At 41.7% G+C, this 23,546-nt stretch overlaps 1 protein-coding gene across 2 annotated transcripts in view; it reads right to left on the reverse strand.

The window, feature by feature from the left end:
• The window catches only part of LOC125451065 (cadherin-related family member 2-like), a 142,178-nt gene that overhangs the window by 116,877 nt on the left and 1,755 nt on the right, over positions 1–23,546 (reverse strand). For both annotated transcript variants that reach the window (XM_048527772.2, XM_048527771.2), the window contains exons 3-8: positions 22,001–22,090; positions 15,182–15,324; positions 3,252–3,317; positions 2,814–2,903; positions 2,577–2,666; positions 2,330–2,446 (exon numbers count right to left, since the gene is read on the reverse strand). In XM_048527772.2, coding sequence (XP_048383729.2) covers positions 2,330–2,446; positions 2,577–2,666; positions 2,814–2,903; positions 3,252–3,317; positions 15,182–15,324; positions 22,001–22,090 — 596 coding nt within the window. The remainder of the gene's footprint in view (positions 1–2,329; positions 2,447–2,576; positions 2,667–2,813; positions 2,904–3,251; positions 3,318–15,181; positions 15,325–22,000; positions 22,091–23,546) is intronic.

Raw genomic sequence — 23,546 nt, forward strand, 5'->3', positions numbered from 1 at the left:
CTTGCAACATATCCAGGGATAATCTTGACCAATTTTGTCTTTGAATGAAAAACTATTCATTTAAAATATGTTGTGAGAACTCTTATAATGTTACATAGATCCAAGATTGTAGTCGGGCGTAAAAGCAAAGGTAAACAAGATAGTTAGATGACAGAGAGCCTTTTGCAACACCCTAGCAGGAAAGGGAGGTCTGCCAGATGAAAGAACTTGAATAGTTTTGAGCACTAAGAAGAATGAATTAGGGTAGGAAGTTGATAAAAAAAAATCACCCTCCATCCTACAGTTGTCTATCGATATATTCATTTGTTAGATATTTATCTTGGTTGGTTGACTTTATTGCTTTAGCAACCTAATACTGAGCATTGCCTCTTAATCAATTCAGCTAATGAGATATCTGCCTAGTGACAAGCTGTTACATCTGCTCCTTGTCACTAAACATTAAATGAAACCTCACAGGTTGTATTGAGTGGTACGGCATGGTTTTTAAAAATGTAAATAAACTTTGCAACTGAAATTTTGCTTAGTCTTTGGATTGACCTGGAATTGATGCTGGAAGGCTAGTGATGGGAGATAAGGAAATAGCTGAAGAACTTAATAAGTACTTTGCGTCAGTCTTCACAGTGGAAGACATGAGTAGTATGCAAACAATTAGGGAGAGCCAGGGGGCAGAGTTGAGTACAGTAGGCATTACAAAAGAGAAAGTGCTAGAAAAGCTAAAGGGTCTAAAAATTGATAAATCTCCTGGCCCCGATAGGCTACATCCTAGAGTTCTGAGGGAGGTGGCTGAGGAAATAGCGGAGGCTTTGGTCGTGATCTTTCAAAAGTCACTGGAGTCAGGGAAAGTCCCAGATGATTGGAAAGTTGCTGTTGTAACTCCCTTGTTTAAGAAAGGATCAGGGCAAAAGATGGAAAATTAGCTTAACCTCGGTAGTTGGTAAAATTCTAGAATCCATTGTCAAGGATGAGATTTCTAAATTCCTGTAAGTGCAGGGTCAGATTAAAACAAGTCAGCATGGTTTTAGTAAGGGGAGGTCATGCCTGACAAACCTGTTGGAATTCTTTGAAGAGGTAACAAGTATGTTAGACCAGGGAAACCCAGTAGATGTTATCTATCTAGACTTCCAAAAGGCCTTTGATACGGTGCCTCACGGGAGGCTGCTGAGCAAGGTGAGGGCCCATGGTGTTCGAGGTGAGCTACTGGCTTGAATTGAGGATTGGCTGTCTGACAGAAGGCAGAGAGTTGGGATAAAAGGCTCTTTCTCGGAATGGCAACTGGTGTCGAGTGGTGTCCCACAGGGGTCAGTGTTGAGGCCACAGCTGTTCACCTTATATATTAATGATCTGGATGAAGGGACTGGGGGCATTCTGGCGAAGTTTGCCGATGAGACGAAGATAGGTGGACAGGCAGGTAGTACTGAGGAGGTGAGGAAGCTGCAGAAAGATTTAGACAGTTTAGGAGAGTGGCCCAGGAAATGGCTGATGAAATTCAATGTGAGTTAATGTGAGGTTTTGCACTTTGGAAAAAAGAATACAGGCATGGACTATTTTCTAAACGGTGAGAAAATTCGCAAATGAGAAGTACAAAGGGATCTGTGAGTGTTGGTCCAGGATTCTCTAAAGGTTAACTTGCAGGTAGAGTCCGTAATTAAGAAAGCAAATGTAATGTTGTCGTTTATCTCAAGAGGGTTGGAATATAAAAGCAGCGATGTGCTTCTGGGGCTTCATAAGGCTCTAGTTAGGCCCCATTTAGAATACTGTGTCCAATTTTGGGCCCCACACCTCAGGAAAGACATACTAGCCCTGAACCGTGTCCAGCGGAGATTAACACGGATGATCCCTGGAATGGTAGGTTTAACGTATGATGAACGGCTAAGGATCCTGGGATTGTACTCATTAGAGTTCAGAAGGTTGAGGGGAGATCTAATAGAAACTTACGAGATAATGTATGGTTTAGAAGGGGTGGACGCTAGGAAGTTGTTTCCGTTAGGCGGGGAGACTAGGACCCGTGGGCACAGCCTTAAAATTAGAGTGGGTAAATTTAAAACTGAAATGAGATGCATTTCTTCAGCCAGAGAGTGGTGGGCTTGTGGAATTCATTGCTGCAGAGTGCAGTGGAGGCTGGGACATTGGATGCCTTCGAGGCAGAGATCGACAAATTCTTGATCTCAAAAGGAATGAAAGGCTACGGGGAGAGTGCAGAGAAGTGGTGTTGAAATGCCCATCAGCCATGATTTAAATGGCAGAGTGGACTTGATGGGCCGAATGGCCTTACTTCCACTCCTATGTCTTATGGTCTTATGGTCTTATGACCTGGACTTTTACTACATACCTCTGCTTTGACAAGAAGCTGATAAATGGTGCTTATAGAGAAGTCCAGCTGACCTTCCAGGTAAATGCTTCCATTTTTGGATATTTCAAATAAATCATTATTACCTGAGGGTAGAAGCTATGCAGAAATATTAAGAGGATACATCCACTAAGTGTATTTCACAGATACAATTTAAGAAAAGTACTGCATTTAATGTATTAGAAAAATGAACATTAGTGCATAACAGAAAGGCAAGTACAGCAATTACCTCTAGAATTTCATATGTTACGGAGCCATTATTGCCTCTATCAATGTCTCTTGCAAATACCCTGAATATTTCAGTTCTCACATTTTCATTCTGCTCAAAAGTAAATAAAGGTGTTCTTAATAATATGTTCTTAGAAGCAATTTTGCCATTATTATGTCATTTTTGACAACATGTAATTGACCATAATTTAAAGCTGCAAGTTCAAAGTGATACAATTCAACATGTGAAACTGGTTACCTCTGCAACTTCAACTTGATACGGTAACCCTTTAAAGGCTGGCGAGTTGTCATTAATATCCTCGATATAAATATGCAAAGTCTTTTTCACCTATACAAGGTAAAATAATGTTAACTATTTTTCCATATTCCTTTCACATTCATTTTCTCAGGTTAACACCCAGAAATCACTGCTGTCACAGAAGAGAAAAGCTAGGGTTATTGGGTGGCTCATGAATAACCATGTGGCGATCTTGCATCAGAGTGCTTCCCTCATCTTTTTGGTTGGAATTTTGGTTACTTGGAACCTTCACTTGCAAATTGACCTTAAACACTTTGTAGAAATCACCAAACTCAAATACATTCAGTCTTGGTACAAAAGCTTTGAAAATTGGTTCTTAATATGAAGTTAAAGGTATAGATATGTAAACCATAACTGTTTACTGTTGCTGTTACTTACCAATGCGTTTATCCCATCATCAACGGTAATAATTACTCCAAAGTGATCATTGCTATTTGCAAAGACCTGCAAAAAGTTAAAATGATGACTAAATGTAAAATACTTAACATGCATTGTGGAATATTGAATTACATTGTTCACTAATTTTTTAGTGTATTTTTTTCTGTTCGTTGCTTTGGTTCAGCTGTTAATCCTGTTAAATTGCAAACAGAAAAATATCACACCAAGATACTAAACAGAACAGGATAAACATCACCTGCTTCGAATCATTTTGCAAACTTATGAACATATGAAACCGCTACAGAAGTTAACCATTCACCCCTTTCCTGAGCCTGCTGTGTCATTCAATAAGTTTGTGGCTGATCTATTTGTGTTTGAATCCCACACCCCCATCTAACTTCATCACCTGGAGAAACAACCTGGCAGGATGTTATAACAATTGTCCAATTTCCAGTGCAGTAACAGCTTTTCTTTTCATTCACCTAGAAATGATGGCTCCCACCAATCCGCTTCAGTGATGAAATGTGGACACTTGGGGCCAAAGAAGTTCACCAATGTTCATGAGGCAAATGGAATTTTTCCTGTTCAACAAGGCAATGGAAATGCCACCGTGACCAAGGGTACATCTAGGTTGCCTGACATATCAGCGAAAGCATAAATGCAGACATTGAGCCACATCAGGGAAGGGGAAAGATATCCCTAGACCTCGCTCCATTGGGCAGTCATACTCCTTAGACCAAGTTATTCAAAATTGGTTTGTTATCAGGTGCAAGAGGGTGTGACGGAGGCAGGTATGACAATCCAGGGAGTTAAAATTGAGGAACGTTAGCCCCTACAATTGTCCCAACAGTTATGATGTTCTTGAAAGCTGTGTAGATGAGAGTGGGGACTGCAGAGAGGATAACAAACTGACTACGGCACCCTGGTGCTTGGAGTAATTTAAGTGGGAGATGGAAATATGAATGTAGTAGTAGTAGAAACAGCGTGGCTAAAGGGATAGATATTGTTGTCTGAAGGCGTGAGCAGTACTCCTGAGGGTTGAGTTGCCGCCTGGGTGCCAGAGTTAAACACATTGCCTCACAGGTAGGGTAAAGATCCAGTAATCATCATCGACATTAGTACCAACAATACTGGCAGGAATAGGAAGAAGGCTTTGTCGAAAGACTTTAAACAGTTAGGAGCTAAATTACAAAGCAGAACCTCCAAGGTTGTAATCTCTGAATTACTACTTCAGCCACAAGCAAACTGGCACAGGGTAAATAAAGTCAAGAAGTTAAATGGATGGTTCAAAGATTGGTGAGGCTGGAATGGGTTTCAGTTCTTAGGGCATTGGCACCTGTACATGGGTAGAAAGGAGCTGTTCCGTTGGAATAGGCTTCACTTGAATCGTGCTGGGAACTATTTCCTGGCAATTCAAATAACAAGGGCTTCAAAGCAATTGGGGGATAGTGTTGGGAGAGGGGAAATGTAGGCTTGCAAAACAAGAGGATGTGGCAGTACTACACCATGGCTATTTGGATAATGATACCCAGAGTGGTGCAGGGAGAAACAAAGTATGTAAACACAGCGAAACAGCAGTGAATCGGGTCAAAAGAGGAAAAACTGGTAAAAAGGCAAAAATCAGTCACTGCTTACTTGAATGCCCATAGCATTCAGAACAAACCAAATGAATTAATGAAAAAAACAAGTTAATGAATATCATCTTATAGCCATTACAGAGAAATGGTTACAGGAGATCTAAACTGGGAACTAAATATTCAAGGGTATATGATTTTTCAAAACGACAGGCAGGAAGGAAAAGGTGTTGGGATAACATTGCTGTACAGGATGAAATAAGTATGAAAGCAAGAAATTATGTTGGATTGGAAGATATAGGACATGCATGGATAGAGAAAAAGAAGAAAATTAAAAGGGGAAGATGATACCTCAGGGACTTTATGGCGGGACACAGAATGAATCGGGAGATAATGAGGGCATGCAACAAATGCAGTACATTAATCATAAGTGCCTCTAATGTTCATATAAACTGTGACAGTCAGATTGACAAGCACATATTTGTATAGAATATTTAGGACAGATTCCAAGAACAATATTTTTGGATCCAACCTTGGATCAGACTATTTTGGAGATCTATAATGAGGTAGGTTTAATAAATGATATCAGAGTAAAAGATCCCCTAGAAAACAGTGACCATAACATGGTAGAATTTAGATTCAGTTTAAAAGGAAGTGACTTGGATTGGAAATAACTCTGCTCATCTTACGTGAGCGTGAGTACAAAGGAATGAGGATGGAGCTGGCTCTAGTGGACTGTGAAAGGGGATTTAACAGCAGGGACAGTTGAGGAACAAATGGTATACATTTATTAAAATAGTTCACAGCAAAGACATAGACCAGTGAGGAAGAAATATTCTAGAAACAGGATAAAACAACCATGACTACAGAAAGCTACAAAACATAGGGATTTGGGAGTCCTTCAGCATGATTCACAAAGAGCCAGCTCCCAAGTTTAGCAGGTAATCGGGAAGGCAAATGGAATGTTGTCCATTATTTCAAAACAAACTATACAAGACTGCAGCTGGAACACAGTGAATAGTTTTGGGCTCCTTATCTAACAAAAAATAGACTGGCATTGGAGACAGCCCAGAAGGCATTCACTGGGCTGAGGTATAGAGGGACTGACTAATGAGGAGAAGTTGAGTAGGTTGGCTGTGTGCTCATTAGAATCTAGAGGAATGACCTTATTGGAACATACAAAATTCTTAAGGTACTTAACAGGGTGGTTGCAGACAGATTCCTTCCCTTTGTGGGAGATTTTAGGACCAGAGTACGCAACGTCAGAACAATGGGTTGCATATTTAAGATAGAGACGAGGAGAAATTTCTTCTCTCAGAGGCTAGTGAACCTGTGGAATACTTTATCACAAAGGTCTGTCTCTCTAAGTATAATTAAGGCAGAGATAGCCAGATTTTAGGTAAGCGAATCGAAGGTTTCTTGGGTAACAGCATGATAGTGGAGTCAAGGATGATCAGATCTGCCATGATCTCATTGAATGAGAGAACAGACTTGATGGGCTGAATAGCTAAAGAAAGGTCTATCAGGAAAGTGAAAATTGCCAGGTATCTACCAAACCCCTCCCCCATCTGAGCCCCCCAAAACCCTTCCCCCTGGAGCAGCTTGTAAAGGGTCTGAACGTGAAATATGTTTGAAAGAGACTTGAGCCCTTAACTTAAAGAGTCCCAAGAGCAAACAGCCAGGCTCCCAGCTCTCTGTGGTTTTAATTCCAAAAAGTGTGTGTAATGTCAGTGACATCTTTCCCACCCAGAAGCCAATTTGATTGACAGAATTAGCCTCCATTCGAATGAGGAACCATGCCTTGAAGGCCACTCCCTAAAGATGTTGGAGGTTACGGGTATAGCGTGGCTGAATTTCTGAATGTAAACTCTATTCTTAATTGTCTTTAACACACGATACCGACAATCATTAGTGAACATTTTCTTGTAACCTTTAGGATGTTTGAGTTGTGAGCACCCGATCAAAGTTAAATAGACCAGCTGTTCTAATGAGCTGGACAAGCCCCAGAACTCAACATTTATTGCTTGAGACATTTAACCAGATGTGATTTGTTACAATCAGGCAGTTACATCAAAATCTTTGCTGTGGCATGTCTTTTAACATTTTTGTTAGCCAGCTAATTTCTCAAGGCTTCATGTCAAGCCAACACAAACGACACATTCATGAGATAATTTAATTTATAACTCAAAAATATTTCAAGAAAAGCATTTCAAGATGATACCAAGCATGAGAGGTTTTCGCTATGAGGAGAGATGAATGATACTGGGCTTTTTTCACAAGATCAAAGAAGATTAAGAGGAGATCAGAGATTTGTAAAACATGATGGGGGATGTCATATTTCAGAATTTGTAGACCATTTGCCCATAGCAAGGATTTGGAAAGTAGTTACTTTGGATTAGCACAGGTTTGTAAGGAAAGCTCATAGACTTCAGATGAATATGCACTGCTGAACATGCACTAACTGGGGAGGTAATGAGGAGAACTGTAATTTCCCATAACGCACAGAAACTCGGTTCGGTAGGGGGTATAAACAGTAAAAATGTTGTAGCATGCTCATCTGCAGGCCTCCCATCTCAATGCTGACTGCACTTTTGACTTGGAGGTGTCAAGGATTGACCCCAATTTTCTGAAGCCAGTCAGGTCCTTGGTTACAGTGCAGGTCAGTTTCAATTTTCCATTAGGCATGGACTGCAATCTTAACCTGAGGACTGAGTGAGAAAATCCCGACACTTAACCTTTGGGAGGCTGGATTCAGGGTAGCAAATGGCCTAACGGAATAAGTAATTGTTAACAATTTGCAGCTTTTTAATATGTCAGAGGGAGCAGGAGTGCAAATGTAAGGCCATTCGTCCAACTATAGAATGATTTGCCTATTTCGATGAAATGGAAATATGAACAAAATGTAGAAGTGAATAAACTTTTTGTACATTTAGTGCATCTTACTTTTTTTTAATATCTTGATAACCTAGATTTTCACATAGCTTTCCCCATGTGATTCAACTTGGTTTAGTTGATCCCATTCATAACTTTAGAGCTGGATGAAGATTTGATCCCTACGGAGGCTTGCCTTCATAAACTAAATTGACACTCCGGCATAGCGCAGTATTGAGGAAACATAATGTTAAACCAACTCCAGTCTGGCACTTCGGGTATATGTTAGTTGAATGCTGGATACTGGACAAAGGTACCAGAGGTCATGAATTGAAATTCTACCTTAGAGTGATGTGGAGCTAAATTCAAAAATGTCTGACAAGTTATTGGTCTACATCAGAAAAATAATGATCAAAACTGTCGGATCGGTGCCAAAATCCAAATGGTTCACTTTGGAGAAAGGACAATATCTAGAATTACCTGGGTTTAGCTCTAGTTCCATATTATTGTGGTTATCTCTTATGCCCTTTGAGGTGGTCTATTAGGACATTCATTTGTATACCATCAACGGCGATCACATTCGTCTGAAATGGCACATCATCTTGACAATCAAATCAGACAACTGTGTCTCATCAAACACTGGATTGTTCTCCTCTCTATAACATGAGACCACTAACAAGATGGAAGGGTATTGTATAATGGTAATGATTCTGAAAGAGTTAATGTTCCTGTTACATTGGCTACGCCCATTCTTCTGATTTTACAGAGTCTGTGGGTGGAGACAAGGAGTTCTACTTTAGATTTTGGAGGGAGAAGATATATATGTAACAGCTCCTAATGGCTCTAGTAGTTATGTCTGACCAAATATATTTGTCTTTATTGCTATGGTATGGGCTTGGTGGGCTGAATGGCCTGTTTCCATACTGCTGGAGTTCTATGATTCTTTACTGTTTGGCATGCAAGTCATCCTGTTTGGTAGTTCACTAGGTTGACCTTGCTTTTAGGTATGTCTGGTGCCACCACTGGCATGCCCTCTTGACAAGACTTGATGGGTTTGGAGTCAGTGTTGAGGACTCCCAGGATGACTCCTTCCCATTTGTGTACAACTGTTCCGCCACCTCTGCTAGGTCTGCCCTGCTGGTGGGACGGTGATGTCTGCAACGTTGTCTGTAAGGTATGATTCTGTGAGTGTGACTATGCCAGGCTGTTGCTTGACTAGGAACAAAAACAAAATTACTGGAAAAGCTCAGCAGGTCTGACAGCATCTGTGAAGGGAAAAAACAAAGTCAACGTTTCGGGTCTGTTGAACCTTCCTCGGAAACGTTAACTCTGTTTTTTGCCAGACCTGCTGAGCTTTTCCAGAAACTTTGTTTTTGTTGCTTGACTAGTCTGTGAGACAGCTGTCCAAATGTTTGCACCAACTCCCAGATGTTTGCAAGGAGGAATTTGCATTACTATGGTTAGGATTGACAGAATTGTTTTTATTGTTGTCTTTTCCAGTGTCTAGGTTATTGCCATTGGTCCGACCTGTATTATTTCTTTGTTGAGACTTCATAGCAATTGATATAACTGAGTGGTTTGTTAGGCAAGGTCAACTACATTGCTTGTGGGTCTGGAGTCACATGTAAACCAGACCCAGGTGGGGAAGGCAGATTTCCTTCCTGGAAGGAAACTAGTGAGCCAGATGGGTTGTAATGAAAAGTGTCAGTGACTTCATGGTCATTTTTAGATTCTTAATTCCAGCCATTTTTATATTGAATTTGAATTCCACCATTTGCCAAGGAGGCAACAGGTTGCTACCTCTGGGCCAGAAGGTCCAGGGTCAGGTCCCATCTGTCCCAAATATGTGTCATAACATTCCTCATCAGCTTGATTAAAATGTCTAAAACTAAAAAACAAGTATCTTTCATAAAGGAAAAGGAGCTACTTGAATGTCAGGAACGAACAACAGCAAAAAGGAACATAGAACGTAGAACTGTGCAGCACAGGAACAGGGCCTTCAGTCCACAATGTTGTGCCGAACATGACAGCAAACTGAACTAATCCCTTCTGCCTACCCTTGGTCCATATCCTTCCGTTCCTTGTACATTCATGTGCTTATTTAAACGTCTCTTAAATGCCCTTATCGTATTTGCCTCCACCACCATCCCTGGCAGTGCTTTCCACATTCTTACAACACTCTGTCTTTAAAAAGTGCCCCTCATGTCTCCTTTGAACTTTTTCCCCCTCTAACTTAAATGCATGCCCCCTAGTATTAGACATTTCAACTCTGGGAAGAAGATTCTGACTGTCAGCCTTATCGAAGCATCTCAAAATTTTATAGTCTCCTATCAAGTCCACACTCAGCCTCTGTCGCTCAACAGAAAACAACCTGAGATTTTCTTGCCTCTCCTCATAACTTATACCCTGTGATCCAGGTAGCATCATGGTAAACCTCTGCAAAGCTTCCACATTCTTCCTGCAATGCAGCAACCAGAATTGAACGCAATGCTCTAAATGTGACCTAACCAAAATCTTATAAAACTGCAATATGACATCCTGCACTCAATTCCCCAACCAATAAAGGCAAACATGCCATATGCCTTCTTTACCACTCTATATACTTGAGTGGCCACTTTCAGGGAGCGAGGAACTTGAACCCCAGGATCCTTCTGTACATCAATGCTGTTCAGGGTACTGCCATTAACAGTATACATTTCCTTAACATTTGATCTCCCAAAATGCAGCACCTCACACTTACCCAGATTAAACTCCATTTGCCATTTCTCTAACCATATCTGCGACTGATCTATATCCCAATGTATCCCTTGACAGCCTTCTACACTATCAACAACTCCACCAATATATGCATAATCTGCAAACATACTAATCCATCCATCTACATTATCATCCAAATCATTTATATATATCGCAAACAGCAGAGGTCCCAGTACGGATCCCTGTAGAACACCGCCATTCACAGACCTGCAGCCTGAAAAACACCTCTCCATCACCACCCTCTGTCTTCTATGGATAAGCCAAATCCCACAGTGTAGTTTCCTGGGTAGTGTTTTGACTAATAGTGTTGACTGATGTAAAGTAAAACAAAATCTTGGGGGCTAACTTTTCCCTCGTACATTCTTCACAACAATGCTTCAGTCAACCAGAGCCGACTAATAAACTAATCAACAGTGTCTGTCTTCTCACACAGCATAAATTATTATTTCCTTCTGAAATTTGTTTTTTTTTTCTATTACAAGACCAATAATTTTGACAGCATATCACTGTTTCCAGTCATATTAAACGAATTAATTGGACTTCTTTGAGGAATTAACAAACAAGGATGGATGTAGGTGACATGTAGAGGTGACGCTCTTGGATATCCAAAAGGCATTTGATAAGGTGCCACTTCAAAAGATTAGTAGACAATCTAAGAACACAGGGAGAGGATAACATATTAGCACGGAAAAAAGATTGGTCAGCCAACAGTAAGGAATAAGTCAGGATAAATTGTTCATTTTCAGGTCTGCAGAGAGGGGAATTAATTAGAACATAGAACATAGAACATTGAACATTACAGCACAGTACAGGCCCTTCAGCCCTCGATGTTGTGCCGACCTGTCATACCGATCTCAAGCCCATCTAACCTACACTATTCCATGTACGTCCATGTGACGTTCTAAAACCAGTGCCACAAGGATCAGCGTTGGATCCTCTAACATTTACAGTCTATATCAATGACCTGAGAATATAACTAAATTTGCTGATGACTCCAAGGCAGGTAGGAAAGCACATTGTCAAGATACCATAGCAAGTCAGTTCAAGTGAGTGCCAGATCTGCTGAGCTTTTTCAGCAACTTTGTTTTTGTTCCTGATTTACAGCATCCACAGTTCTTTCAATTTTTATTTGGTTAAGTGAGTGATTTGATTTCCTTTCATTTATTGTAGTCACGGGTACCTAAGTTCAGTGAAAAGACCATAAGACACAGGAGCAGAAATTAGGCCATTCGGCCCAACAAGCCTGCTCTGCCATTCAATCACGGCCGATAAGTTCCTCAACCCCATTCTCTCTCTTTCTACCCGTAATCCTTGGCCCCCTTGATAATCAAGAATCTATCTATCTCTGTCTTAAATATACTCAATAACCTGACCTCCACAGCCTTCTGTGGCAGTGAATTCCATAGATTCACTACTCTCTGGCTGAAGGAGTTTCTCCTTATCCCCATTCTAAAAGGTCTTCCCTTTACTCTAAGTCTGTGCCCTCAGGTCCTAGTCTCTCCTACCCATGGAAGCATCTTCCCAGCACCCACTTTGTCCAGGCCATTCAGTATTCTGTAAGTTTCAATTAGATGCCCCCTCATTCTTCTAAACTCCAATGAGTATAGTCCCAGAGTCCTCAAATGTTCCTCATACATTAAACTTTCATTCCTGGGACCATTCTCGTGAACCTCCTCTGAACGTGCTCCAGGACTAGTACATTCTTCCTGAGATATGGGGCCTAAAACTGCACACAGTACTCTAAATGTTGCCTGAGCAGGCCCTTATAAAGCCTCAGTAATACATTCCTGCTTTCATATACAGTCCTCTCAAAATAAATGCCAACATTGCATTTGTCTTCCTGACAGCTGACTCAACCTGCAAGTTTACCTTGAGAGAATCCTGGATGACAACGCCCAAGTCTCTTTGCACGTCAGACTTCTGAATTTTCTCCCCGTTTAGAAAATAGTCCATGCTTTTATTCTTCTTAACAAAGTGCATGAGGTCACACTTTCCAACGCTGCACTCCATCTGCCACTTCTTTGCCCACTCTCCTAACCTGTCCAAATCCTTCTGCAGCCTCTCCACCTCCTCAATGCTACCTGTCCCTCCACCTATCTTTATATCATCTGCAAACTTAGCCAGAATGCCCACAGTTCCTTCATCTAGACCATTACCGTATAAAGTGGAATGTTGTGGTCCCAACACTGACCATTGTAGAACACCACTTGTCAGCTGCCATCCTGAGAAAGACCCTTTTATCCTCACTCTCTGCTTTCTGCCAGACAGCCAATCTTCCATCCATGCTAGTGCCTTGCCTCTATCACCATGGACCCTTTTCTTACCCAGTAGCCTCCTGTTCCCCACCTTGTCAAAGGCCTTTTTGAAGTCCAGGTAGATAACATCTATTGGCTCGCCTTGTTCTACCCTGCTCATTAATTCCTCAAAGAATTCGAGCACATTTGTCAGGCATGATCTCTCTTTGAGGAAACTATGCTGACTTTGCTCTACTTTACCATACACTTCCAAATATTCAGAAATCTCATCCTTTACAATGGACTCCAAAATCTTACCCACAACCAAGATTAGGCTAATCGGCCTGGAATTTTCCTTCTTTTGCCTTATCCCTTTTTAAACAGGGGTGTCACATCAGCAATTTTCCAGTCCTCTGGGACACTCCCTGATCCAGAAATTCCTGAAAGATCACCACTAACACTTCCAATATCTCTTCAGCTATCTCCTTTAGAACTCTGGGATGTAGTCCATCTGGTGCAGTTGATTTATCCAACCTTAGGCGAATCAGTTTTACGAGCACCTTGTCCTTGGAGATGGCCACCATACTCGGCTCTGCCCTCGGCTCTCTTGAATTTTTGGGAGATAATTGTGTCTTCCACTGTGAAGAATGACGCAAAGTTATTATGCAGCTCCTCAGCTATTTCCTTATTCCCCACTACCATATCTCTATACTGTCATTTTCCAACGGTCCAATGTCCACCTTTACCTCTCTTTTGCCCTTTATATATATAAAGAAACTTAACAGTCTTCATTTATATTACTGGCTAGCTTACCCTCATATTTAATCTTCTCCCTCCTTATTTCTTCTCTTCGTTGCCCTGTGTTGGTCTTTGTAAGCGTCCCAGTCCTCTGGTTTCCCACTGCCCTTTGCCACATTATATGTTTCTCTTTTGCTTTTATGTTATCCCTGACTTCCTTAGTCAGTCATGGTTGCCTCATCCTCTCTGTACCATGCTTCTCTTACCTAGGGATGAAATGTTGCTGTATCTCCCAAATTACTCCCAGAAACTCCTGCCATTACTGTTCCACTGTCTTTCCTGCTAGGCTCCTTTCTCAGTCAATTCTGCCCAGCTCCTCTCTCATACCTCTGTAGTTACCCTTATTCAGCTGTAATATCGTTATCTCTGATTCTATCTTCTCTCTCTCAAATTGCTGAGTAAATTCTATCTTATAATCACTGCCTTCTAAGGGTTCCTTTACCTTAAGCTCCCTTATTAAGTCTGCCTCATTGCTCAACATGAAATCCTGTTACCTTGTGGGGTCCACCATGAGCTGCTCCAAAAAGCCATCGCGTAGACATTCCACAAACTCCTTTTCTTGCAATCCACTACCAACACTCCATGTGCATATTGAAATCCCCCATGATCACTGACCTTGCTTTGTTTGACAAAAAGCTTTGTTTTTGCAAGTAGTACAGGCAGATTATAGCAAACAAGGACATACAGATCATAAGGCGCTGAGGCAGATCAAGGCATACAGGGAAATAATTTGGCAATTGGAGTTTAATATGAACTTTTCATATTGGCAGAATGACTAGAAAAGCAAATTACTGTTTAACTGGAGAGAGATCGCGGAACAGGGAAGAAAAGAAGGATCCTGGTGTCCTATTATATGAATCACAACAAGATTGCTTACACGGGCAATCAATAATTATGAAGTCAAAAGCGTTGTCAGTATGTCTTGGAAGGGGAATGGCATAAAGAAGTTACTGCTGCAGCGGTACGTGGACTTGATGGGACCATACGTAGAGTACTGCATCGAGTTTGGGTTTTCACATTTGAGAAAAGGAGATGATTGTGTTAGAAACAGTCCAGTGACAGGATGAAGGGGTTTTCTTATAGGGAACTATGTATCAGGTTGAATCGATACCACCTGAAGTTTAGAAGAAGCATGTAAGATCCTGAGGGGACTGGATTGACTGAACACTCAAAGGATGTTTTCTCTTCTAGGGAAGACTAGAACTAGTGGACACAGTGCACAAATGTGAGTAGCCCCCTTTTGAGACAGAGATGAGGTGTTTTTTTTTCCCTCAAAGGGTGCTAATCTATGGAATTTTCTTTTCCAGTGGCATTGTAAGATAGATCATTGAATTTAGGCTTCTGATTCACAAGTGAGTCAAGGGTTATGGGGTGCTGACAGGAAAATGAAGTTGAGACCAGCCATGATCTTATAAAATGTCAAATCAGTCTCAAAAATTCTCCTCCTGCTCTGAAGTCCTATGTTCCTAGGTCAAATGTTTGTGATTCATTATCATCTGCTCCACTGTTGCTGAAGATCAATTTCATTCCAAGGTCTCCAACCCAGTATGAACATACCTTAAATATCATGAATAAATTGTACACTCAGTAAACAATTTATGGAAAACTTGCTCTTTATGCAATTCCTATCATCATCACTGTTGCTAAACTCAAGTTAAAAGAAAAATTAAATGCTTTATCAAAAGAAAGCTCAAACCTCTCTGTCAACAGCTTCCTTAACAATTACATCACCACTGCTGCTGTTCACCATGAAGTAACGTGATGCTAATTCTCCTTCAAGCCCATACAAGAGTGGGTCACCATCTTTATCATCAGCTGATATCCGAAAAACAGACGTACCTGAGATGAAAACATGAAATGCCAATATTTAGTGTTATAGTGGTCAAAGCACAGAAATACAAAGGAGATGACTAATACTGCGGTGGAAATGATTGAAGAGGAAGAAAATGGCAATCGTTTAAACTAGACAAACAGATAGGAAAATAAAGTAAAGGATAACAATACGAGGTGTGAAAAGGACAGAAAGTACAAGGAAAAGTCTATCCAGTTTTCACTAAGGAAAGGGACCTCGTTGTGAATGAGAACTTTGTGCAGGAAAACACGCTTGAACAGATCAAGATTCAGGAAGTTGATGTGCTGGAAATTTTGGCAAACATTAAAATTGATAAGTCCCCAGGGCCAGACCAGATTTATCCTAGGTTGCTCCAGGAAGTGAGAAAGGAGGTTGCTAAGCCGCTGGCAAAGATCTTTGCTTCCTCACTCTCCATGGGAGTCGTACCAGAAGATTGGAGGGAGGCAAATGTTGTTCCTCTTTTCAAGAAAGGGAATAGGGAAATCCCTGGAAATTACAGACCAGTCGGTCTTACGTCTGTGGTCAGCAAGGTTTTGGAAAGAATTCTGAGGGATAGGATTTATGACTATTTGGAAAAGCGTAGCGTGATTAAAGGGAGTCAGCATGGCTTTGTGAGGGGCAGGTCATGCCTTACAAATCTCATTGAGTTCTTTGAGGAAGTCATGAGACGGGTTGACAAGGGTCGAGCAGTGGATGTGGTATACATGGACTTCAGCAAGGCATTTGATAAGTTTCCCCCCGGCAGGCTCATTCATAAAGTCAGGAGGTATGGGATACAGGGTGATTTGGCTGTCTGGATTCAGCATTGGTTGGCTGACAGGAGGCAGAGAGAGGTTGTAGATGGTAAATATTCTGCCTGGAGGTCAGTGCTGAGTGGTGTCCCACAGGGCTCTGTTCTTGGGCCTCTGCTCTTTGTAGTTTTTATAAATGACTTGGATGAGGAGGTTGAGGGGTGGGTTAGTATGTTTGCTGATGACACAAAGGTTGGAGGTGCCGTTGATAGTATTGAGGGCTATTGCAGGCTTCAGCGAGACATTGACACAATGCAGAGCTGGGCTGAGAAATGGCAGATGGAGTTCAACCTGGATAAATGTGAAGTGATGCATTTTGGAAGGTCGAACTTAAATGCTGAATATAGGATTAAAGGCAGGATTCTCGGCAGTGTGGAGGAACAGCAGGATCTTGGTGTTTAAGTGCATAGCTCCCTCAAAGTTGCCACCCAGGTGGATAAGGCTGTTAAGAAAGCATATGGTGTTTTGGCTTTCATTAACAGGGGGTCGAGTTTAAGAGCTCCGAGGTTATGCTGCGGCTCTACAGAGACTTGGTGAGACCACACTTGGAATATTGTGTCCGGTTCTCGTCGCCCTATTTTAGGAAAGAGGTGGAGGCTTTGGAGAGGGTGCAAAGGAGGTTTACCAGGATGCTGCCTGGACTGGAGGGCTTGCCTTATGAGGAGAGGTTGACTGAGCTCGGACTTTTCTCTCTGGAGAGAAGGAGGAAGAGAGGTGACCTGATCGAGGTGTACAAGGTAATGAGAGGCATTGATAGAGTCGATGGCCAGAGACTTTTCCCCAGGGCAGGATTGACTGCCACAAGGGGTCATAGTTTTAAGGTGTTAGGAGGAAGGTATAGAGGAGACGTCAGAGGGAGGTTCTTCACCCAGAGAGTTGTGAGCGCATAGAATAGTTTACCAGTGGCAGTCGTGGAAGCGGAGTCTCGTGGAAGTGGAGTCATTAGTGACATTTAAGCGACTGCTGGACATGCACATGGACAGCAGTGAATTGAGGGGAATGTAGGTTAGGTTATTTTTGGATTAGAATTATTCCACGGCACAACATCGTGGGCCGAAGGGCCTGTACTGTGGTGTACTTTCCTATGTTCTCTGAGGTTATAATAAAGAACAAAGAAAATTACAGCACAGGAACAGGCCCTTCAGCCCTCCACACCTGCGCCGAAAATCGAGATCCTCTATCTGAACCCGTCATCTATTTTCTAAGGGTCTGTGTCCCTTTGATCCCTGCCCATCCATGTACCTGTCCAGATACATCTTAAAAGACACTATCGGGTCTGCGTCTACCACCTCCGCATTCCAGGCACCCGCCACCCTCTGCGTAAAGAACTTTCCACGCATATCTCCCATAAACTTTCCTCCTCCCACTTTGAACTCATAACCCCCCTAGTAATTGAGTCCCCCACTCTGGAAAAAAGCTTCTTGCTATCCACCTTGTTTATACCCCTCATGATTTTGTAGACCTCAATCAGGGCCCCCTTCAATCTCCATCTTTCTAATGAAAATAATCCTAATCTCCTCAACCTCTCTTCATAGCTAGCGCCCTCCATACCAGGCAACATCCTGGTGAACCTCCTCTGCACCCTCTCCAAAGCATCCACATCCTTTTGGTAATGTGGTGACCAGAACTGCACACAGTATTCCAAATGTGGCCGAACCAAAATCTTATACAACTGTAATATGACCTGCCAACTCTTGTACTCAATACCCTGTCCGATGAAGGAAAGCATGCCTTATGCCTTCTTGACCACTCTCTTGACCTGCGTTGCCACCTTCAGGGAACAATGGAGCTGAACACCCAGATCTCTCTCTACATCAATTTTCCCCAGGACTTTTCCATTTACTGTATAGTTTGCGCTTCAATTAGATCTTCCAAAATGCATTACCTTGCATTTGCCTGGATTGAACTCCATCTGCCATTTATCTGCCCAACTCTCCAATCTATCTATATTCTGCTGTAATCTCTGACAGTCCCCTTCACTATCTGCTACTCCACCAATCTTCATATCATCTGCAAACTTGCTAATCAGGCCATCTATACCTTCCTCCAAATCATTTACATATATCACAAACAACAGTTGTCCCAGCACAGATCCCTGTGGAACATCACTGGTCACAGGTCTCCAATTTGAGAAACCCCCTTCCACTACTACTCTCTGTCTCCTGTTGCCTAGACAGTTCTCTATCCATCTAGCCAGCACACCCTGGACCCCATGCAACTTCACTTTCTCCATCAGACTGCCATGGGGAACCTTATCAAACTCCTTACTGAAGTCCATGTATGTGACATCTACAGCCTTTCCCTCATGAATCAACTTTGTCATGTCCTCAAAGAATTCTATTAAGATGCTAAGGCATGACCTTCCCTGCACAAAACCATGTTGCCTATCACTGATAAGCCCATTTTCTTCCAAATGGGAATAGATCCTATCTCTCAGGATCTTCTCCCGAAGGGTCTAGGCCCGAAACATCAGCTTTCCTGCTCCTCTGATGCTGCTTGGCCTGCTACGTTCATCCAGCTCCACACTGTGTTATCTCAGATTCTCCAGCATCTGCAGTTCCTACTGTCAGAGAAGAAAATTGACTGTTTTCAAAAGTTGCAACAAGATACGTGGGGATTTGACTGTTTTGGATGACAGGAAGAGCAAGTACACGAAATTTGATGGAGCAGCAGAGGAGGTTACAGCAACGGTCAATACGTTTAGAATCAGGAGTTGGCCATTCAGCCCCTTGAGTCTATACTACTCCTCAACAGCTGCTTATATCCCTTTGCTACTTCCTGCTCCCATTAGCACATTTTTACTTTCTAACTAGATATCATCAGTAACTTATATATACAGCTTTTTTGATTTGTTCAACAGATAGGGCATCACCACACGAGCTCCTCAGGGTAATATTTTTCTAATCAACAAGTTGATAGATGTTATTACACATATCTGGAGCAGGCAGGACTTGAAACTGGGGCTCCTAGCTCAGAAGCAGTGACACTACCATTGTGCTAGAAAAATTCCTTAGTTCCTCAAGGTTGTGTCCTAGACTCAACCACCTTCAGCTGTTTCAGTAATGATTTTCCCTCCATCAAAAGGTCAGATTGGGGGGGGATGCTCGCCAATGATTGCACAATGTTTACTACCATTCTCAAATCCTCAGATACTGAAGCAGTCCATGTTCAAATGCAGCAAGATTGGGGCAATATCCAAGCTTGAGCTGACAAATGACATGTAACATTCATGCCACGCAAATGCCAGGCTATTACCTCACCCAATAAGAGAGAATCTAACCACCTTCCCTGGACATTCAATGACATCACTGTCGCTGAATCCTCCAATATCAACATTTTGGGGGATTAATAATGACTAGAAATTAAACTGGACTAGCCATAGAAATTCTGTGACTACAAGTGCAGGTCAGAATCCTGCAATTCATCTCCTGACACCTCACCATCAAAGCACAGTAACAGCAGAAACAATGAAGATATGAGATGTGAGTTGACTCCGACAAACTCATTAAAAAGCATGGCAGTGAATAGGTAATAAGGAATGGATGCATGCTTTGCAACAGTTATATATTCATTTTGGACAAAAAATCACAACAGATGCAGCCATAATTCATAAATGAAATTATATACAGCACCAGATCCAAAGAACCGTTAAGTTGCTGAAGATGTAGCAAGCCTGAGGACTGGCATCAGCTTAGAATTCAGCAAAGGAGGTTGAAGAGGATTTCTGAAGAAAAGTTGCTGGACCCGAAATGTTAACTCTGATTTCTCTACACCGATGCGGTCAGACTGCTGAGTTTTTCCAGCAATTTATGTTTGATTAAGAAGTGAGTATGAGAGCAAATTTGTAAGGGACATAAAAGCCGACTAAAGTAAAAAGAAAAAGATTAGTGAGATAAATATAGGCCCCTTATAATCTTAAACAGGAATTGCAGACCTAGTCTAATATCAGAAGGAAGAAGATGTTGGAGTCTATCATAAAGGATGTGGTAGCAAGACACTTAAAAAAAACCCAACAATATTACATAGAACCACTGTAAATTTCAGAAAGGATAATGTGTTTGACAAATCTGCTTGAGTTTTTTGAGGATGATATCACTTCACCTGATACTGAGAAAAGGGTGAAGATATTGGATATTGCAAACTCTATGGGCCCTAACAATATCCTGGCAATTACACTGAAGACTTGTGCATCAGATGTGCCACTCCCTTAGCCAAGCTTTTCCAGGACAGTTACAACACTAGTATGTAACCAACAATGTAGAAAGTTGCCCAAGTATATCCTGGGCACAATAAAAATACAAATCCAATCCAAATAATTACTACCCTATTTGTCTACTCTCAAACATCAGCAAAGAGATTGAATGCTTCATGAACAGTGCTATCAAGTGGCACTTGTAAAGGAATAACTTTCTTACTGAATTCCATCTCCATCAGGGCTCCTGACCTCATTATCACTTTAGTTCAAACATGGCAAAAGAGCTGAATTCCAGAGACAAGGTAAAGTGAGAGTGACAGCCCTTGACACCCGAGTGTAGGATGAAAGAACCCCCAGCCAAACTGGAGTCAATGGAATTCAGGGGATAATTCTTCACTGGTTGCAATCATACGTAACAAAGAAACTTGGTCTTGGTTGTTGGAGGTTGGTCATCTCAGCTCCAGGGCATCTCTGCACGATTTCCACAGGGTAGTGTTCTGGGCCTAACCATCTTTAGCCGCTGCATCAATGACATTCCCTCAATCATAAGGACAAAGTGGGGATGTTTGTTGATGATTGCACAATATTCAGTGCCAATTTGCAACTCCTCAGACACGGAAACAGCCTGTGCCATTATGCTGTAAGACCTGGGTTATAGCCAGGATTGAGCTGAAAAGTGGTAAGTAGCATTTGAGCCACACAAATGCCAAGCAATGGCCATTTCCAACAAGGGAGAATCTAACCACCTCCTTTTAATGTTCAATGGCATCATCATCATCACTGAATTCCCTGTGAGCAACATGCTGGGGATTGTCATTGAACAGAAACTGAACTGGAATAGCCTGATAAGTATTTTGGCCAGAAGGAACAGCGAGAGACTGGGAATAATGTAGCAAACAAATAAACCTCCTTTCGCCGCAAAGACTGTCCACCACCTAGAAGACACAACTTAAGATTATGATGGAATACTCCTCCCTACTTCCCCAGTTAGGTGTAAATCCAACAACACAAGAGAAGTACATGATTTTTCAGAACAATGGAGTTCGCTGGTTTGGCAAACCACCCACCATGCATTCCCTCCACTACTGATGCATAGTGGCAGTAATGTGTATCATTTACAAGATGCACTGCATCCAACCAAGGGCTCTTCAATTATATTTTCTATCACTGAGAAGGGCAAGGGTATCAGATGCATGGGAGTACCACCACCTGTAAGTTCCATTCCAAACCATATCCCATTTTGAGTTGGAACTATATTGCTGCCCCTTTAGTGTTACAAAGGGCAATAAATCTAAGCAGTGATGCCCACATCTCATGAAGTAATAGAAGAAAAACTGTGTCACTGATTTTACACAGTGCTACAGAGACATTGCCCTCTTAGTGTTACATCAACAACCTACTACAGCACATAAAATAGGTGAGGGTTATATTGACTGATCATCTGTTCTGTAGAATTCTAAATAAGACATACTGGACTGAAAATGTTAACTGTTTCTCTCTCCGTAGACATCGCCCAGACTGTTAGGTTTCTCCTGCATTTCCTATTTTCCTTTTAGAATAATTATTCAGTTGATTGCTCCAAATGTGACATTGAAGTCAAAATTAATGTTTTTTGACGGAAAATGAGTAAGTACTTCGAGCATTATATATAAATTTAATTGACTTATATTGTCTTACCTCGTGGAGCAGCTTCAGTTACACGCACAACAGTCATATTTGCCTTAAATGTTGGAGACATATTTTGTGACCAAATTAATGCAGGCTTTTCTGTAAAATAGCAAATAATAATATTCAACAAGATTGCTCATATTTTAGGCATATCTCAAACAGTATACATTCCATGATCAATGGAATACATTTAATGACTATTTTTAGATTAGGTTAGATTCCTAACAGTGTGGAAACAGGCTCCTCGGCCCAACAAGTCCATATCGCCCCTTGAAGCATCCCTCCCAGACCCATCCCCCTATAACCCACACACCCCTGAACACTACAGGCAATTTAGTATGGCCAATCCACATAGCCTGCACATCTTTGGACTGTGGGAGGAAACCGGAGCACCCGGAGGAAACCCACACAGACACGGGGAGAATGTGCAAACTCCACACAGACAGTTACCCGGGGCTGGAATCGAACCCGGGCCCCTGGTGCTGTGAGGCTGCAGTGCTAACCACTGAGCCAGCGTGCCGCCCAGTGGCTTAAACTTTATTTGAAGTTTAATAACTCTGAGCCTTCAGAATCAAGCTCATCAGAACACTTTCAGGTTGTATATTTTTAAAAATAGAAGTGATATAAAGCTGTTTCAGAGATAGTAGGAACTGCAGAAGCTGGAGAATCTGAGAATAACAAGGTGTGGAGCTGGATGAACACAGCAGGCCAAGCAGCATCAGAGGAGCAGGAAGGCTGAGGTTTCAGGCCTAGACCTTTCTTCAGAAATTGCCTGCTGTGTTCATCCAGCTCTACGTCTTGTTATCTCAGTGGTATAAAGCTGAAGTTTTAAGTATGGAATACAATTGGCTCCTTTCTCCCCAAACTTGTGGTAGCCTTGGGAGGAAGAGATTTGTAATTCTCAAAGCTGTCTGTTGTTGTGGTTTTCTTTACCTCACATCTGGGTGTGGATTGTGATAAATAATCAGTAAATTTCTGATCTTTCTATCATTCGATTATCCAGATAGCAGAAAGAAAATGAAATATCTTGTGAAAGGGCATTAGGACCCTGGATCAATTGTGCAATGATGTCTCAGAGCTGCAGATCACTCACTAAAAATGCCACAGAATGGGCAGAGTCTAGGAAAACACCAGAAAGAACGGTCTGGAATTCCACACCAGACCATGCTACAAAATGGACATGAACTCACTAACATGATTAGTCCTTATCTAATGTACCATAAATCAGCACCTCGCATATCTATGCTTATCATATATAGCAGTATTTAGGATTAATGTATAATAAAGTGTTAATTTAAGATCTAAATCTGAAGATAGTCCTTGATTTTCATTCTCCTTGACCAATCTACAAAATATTTAAACTCATAGTGTGAGTTCAAACCATATGATAAATGTAAGTAGACCATCAGCATGTTTTATACAGCAGTTTCTAATTTCCCTTCCTCTGATCTGTATCATTCCTTGTTCGGGTAATGCTTATAAGTAACTGGACTCCCATTAATTCCCATCATGGCAGCAAACTGGCTCAATGGTTAGCTGTGCTGCCTCACAGTAC

The sequence above is a fragment of the Stegostoma tigrinum genome, chromosome 3 (genome assembly GCF_030684315.1).
Source record: "Stegostoma tigrinum isolate sSteTig4 chromosome 3, sSteTig4.hap1, whole genome shotgun sequence".
NCBI lineage: Eukaryota > Metazoa > Chordata > Chondrichthyes > Orectolobiformes > Stegostomatidae > Stegostoma > Stegostoma tigrinum.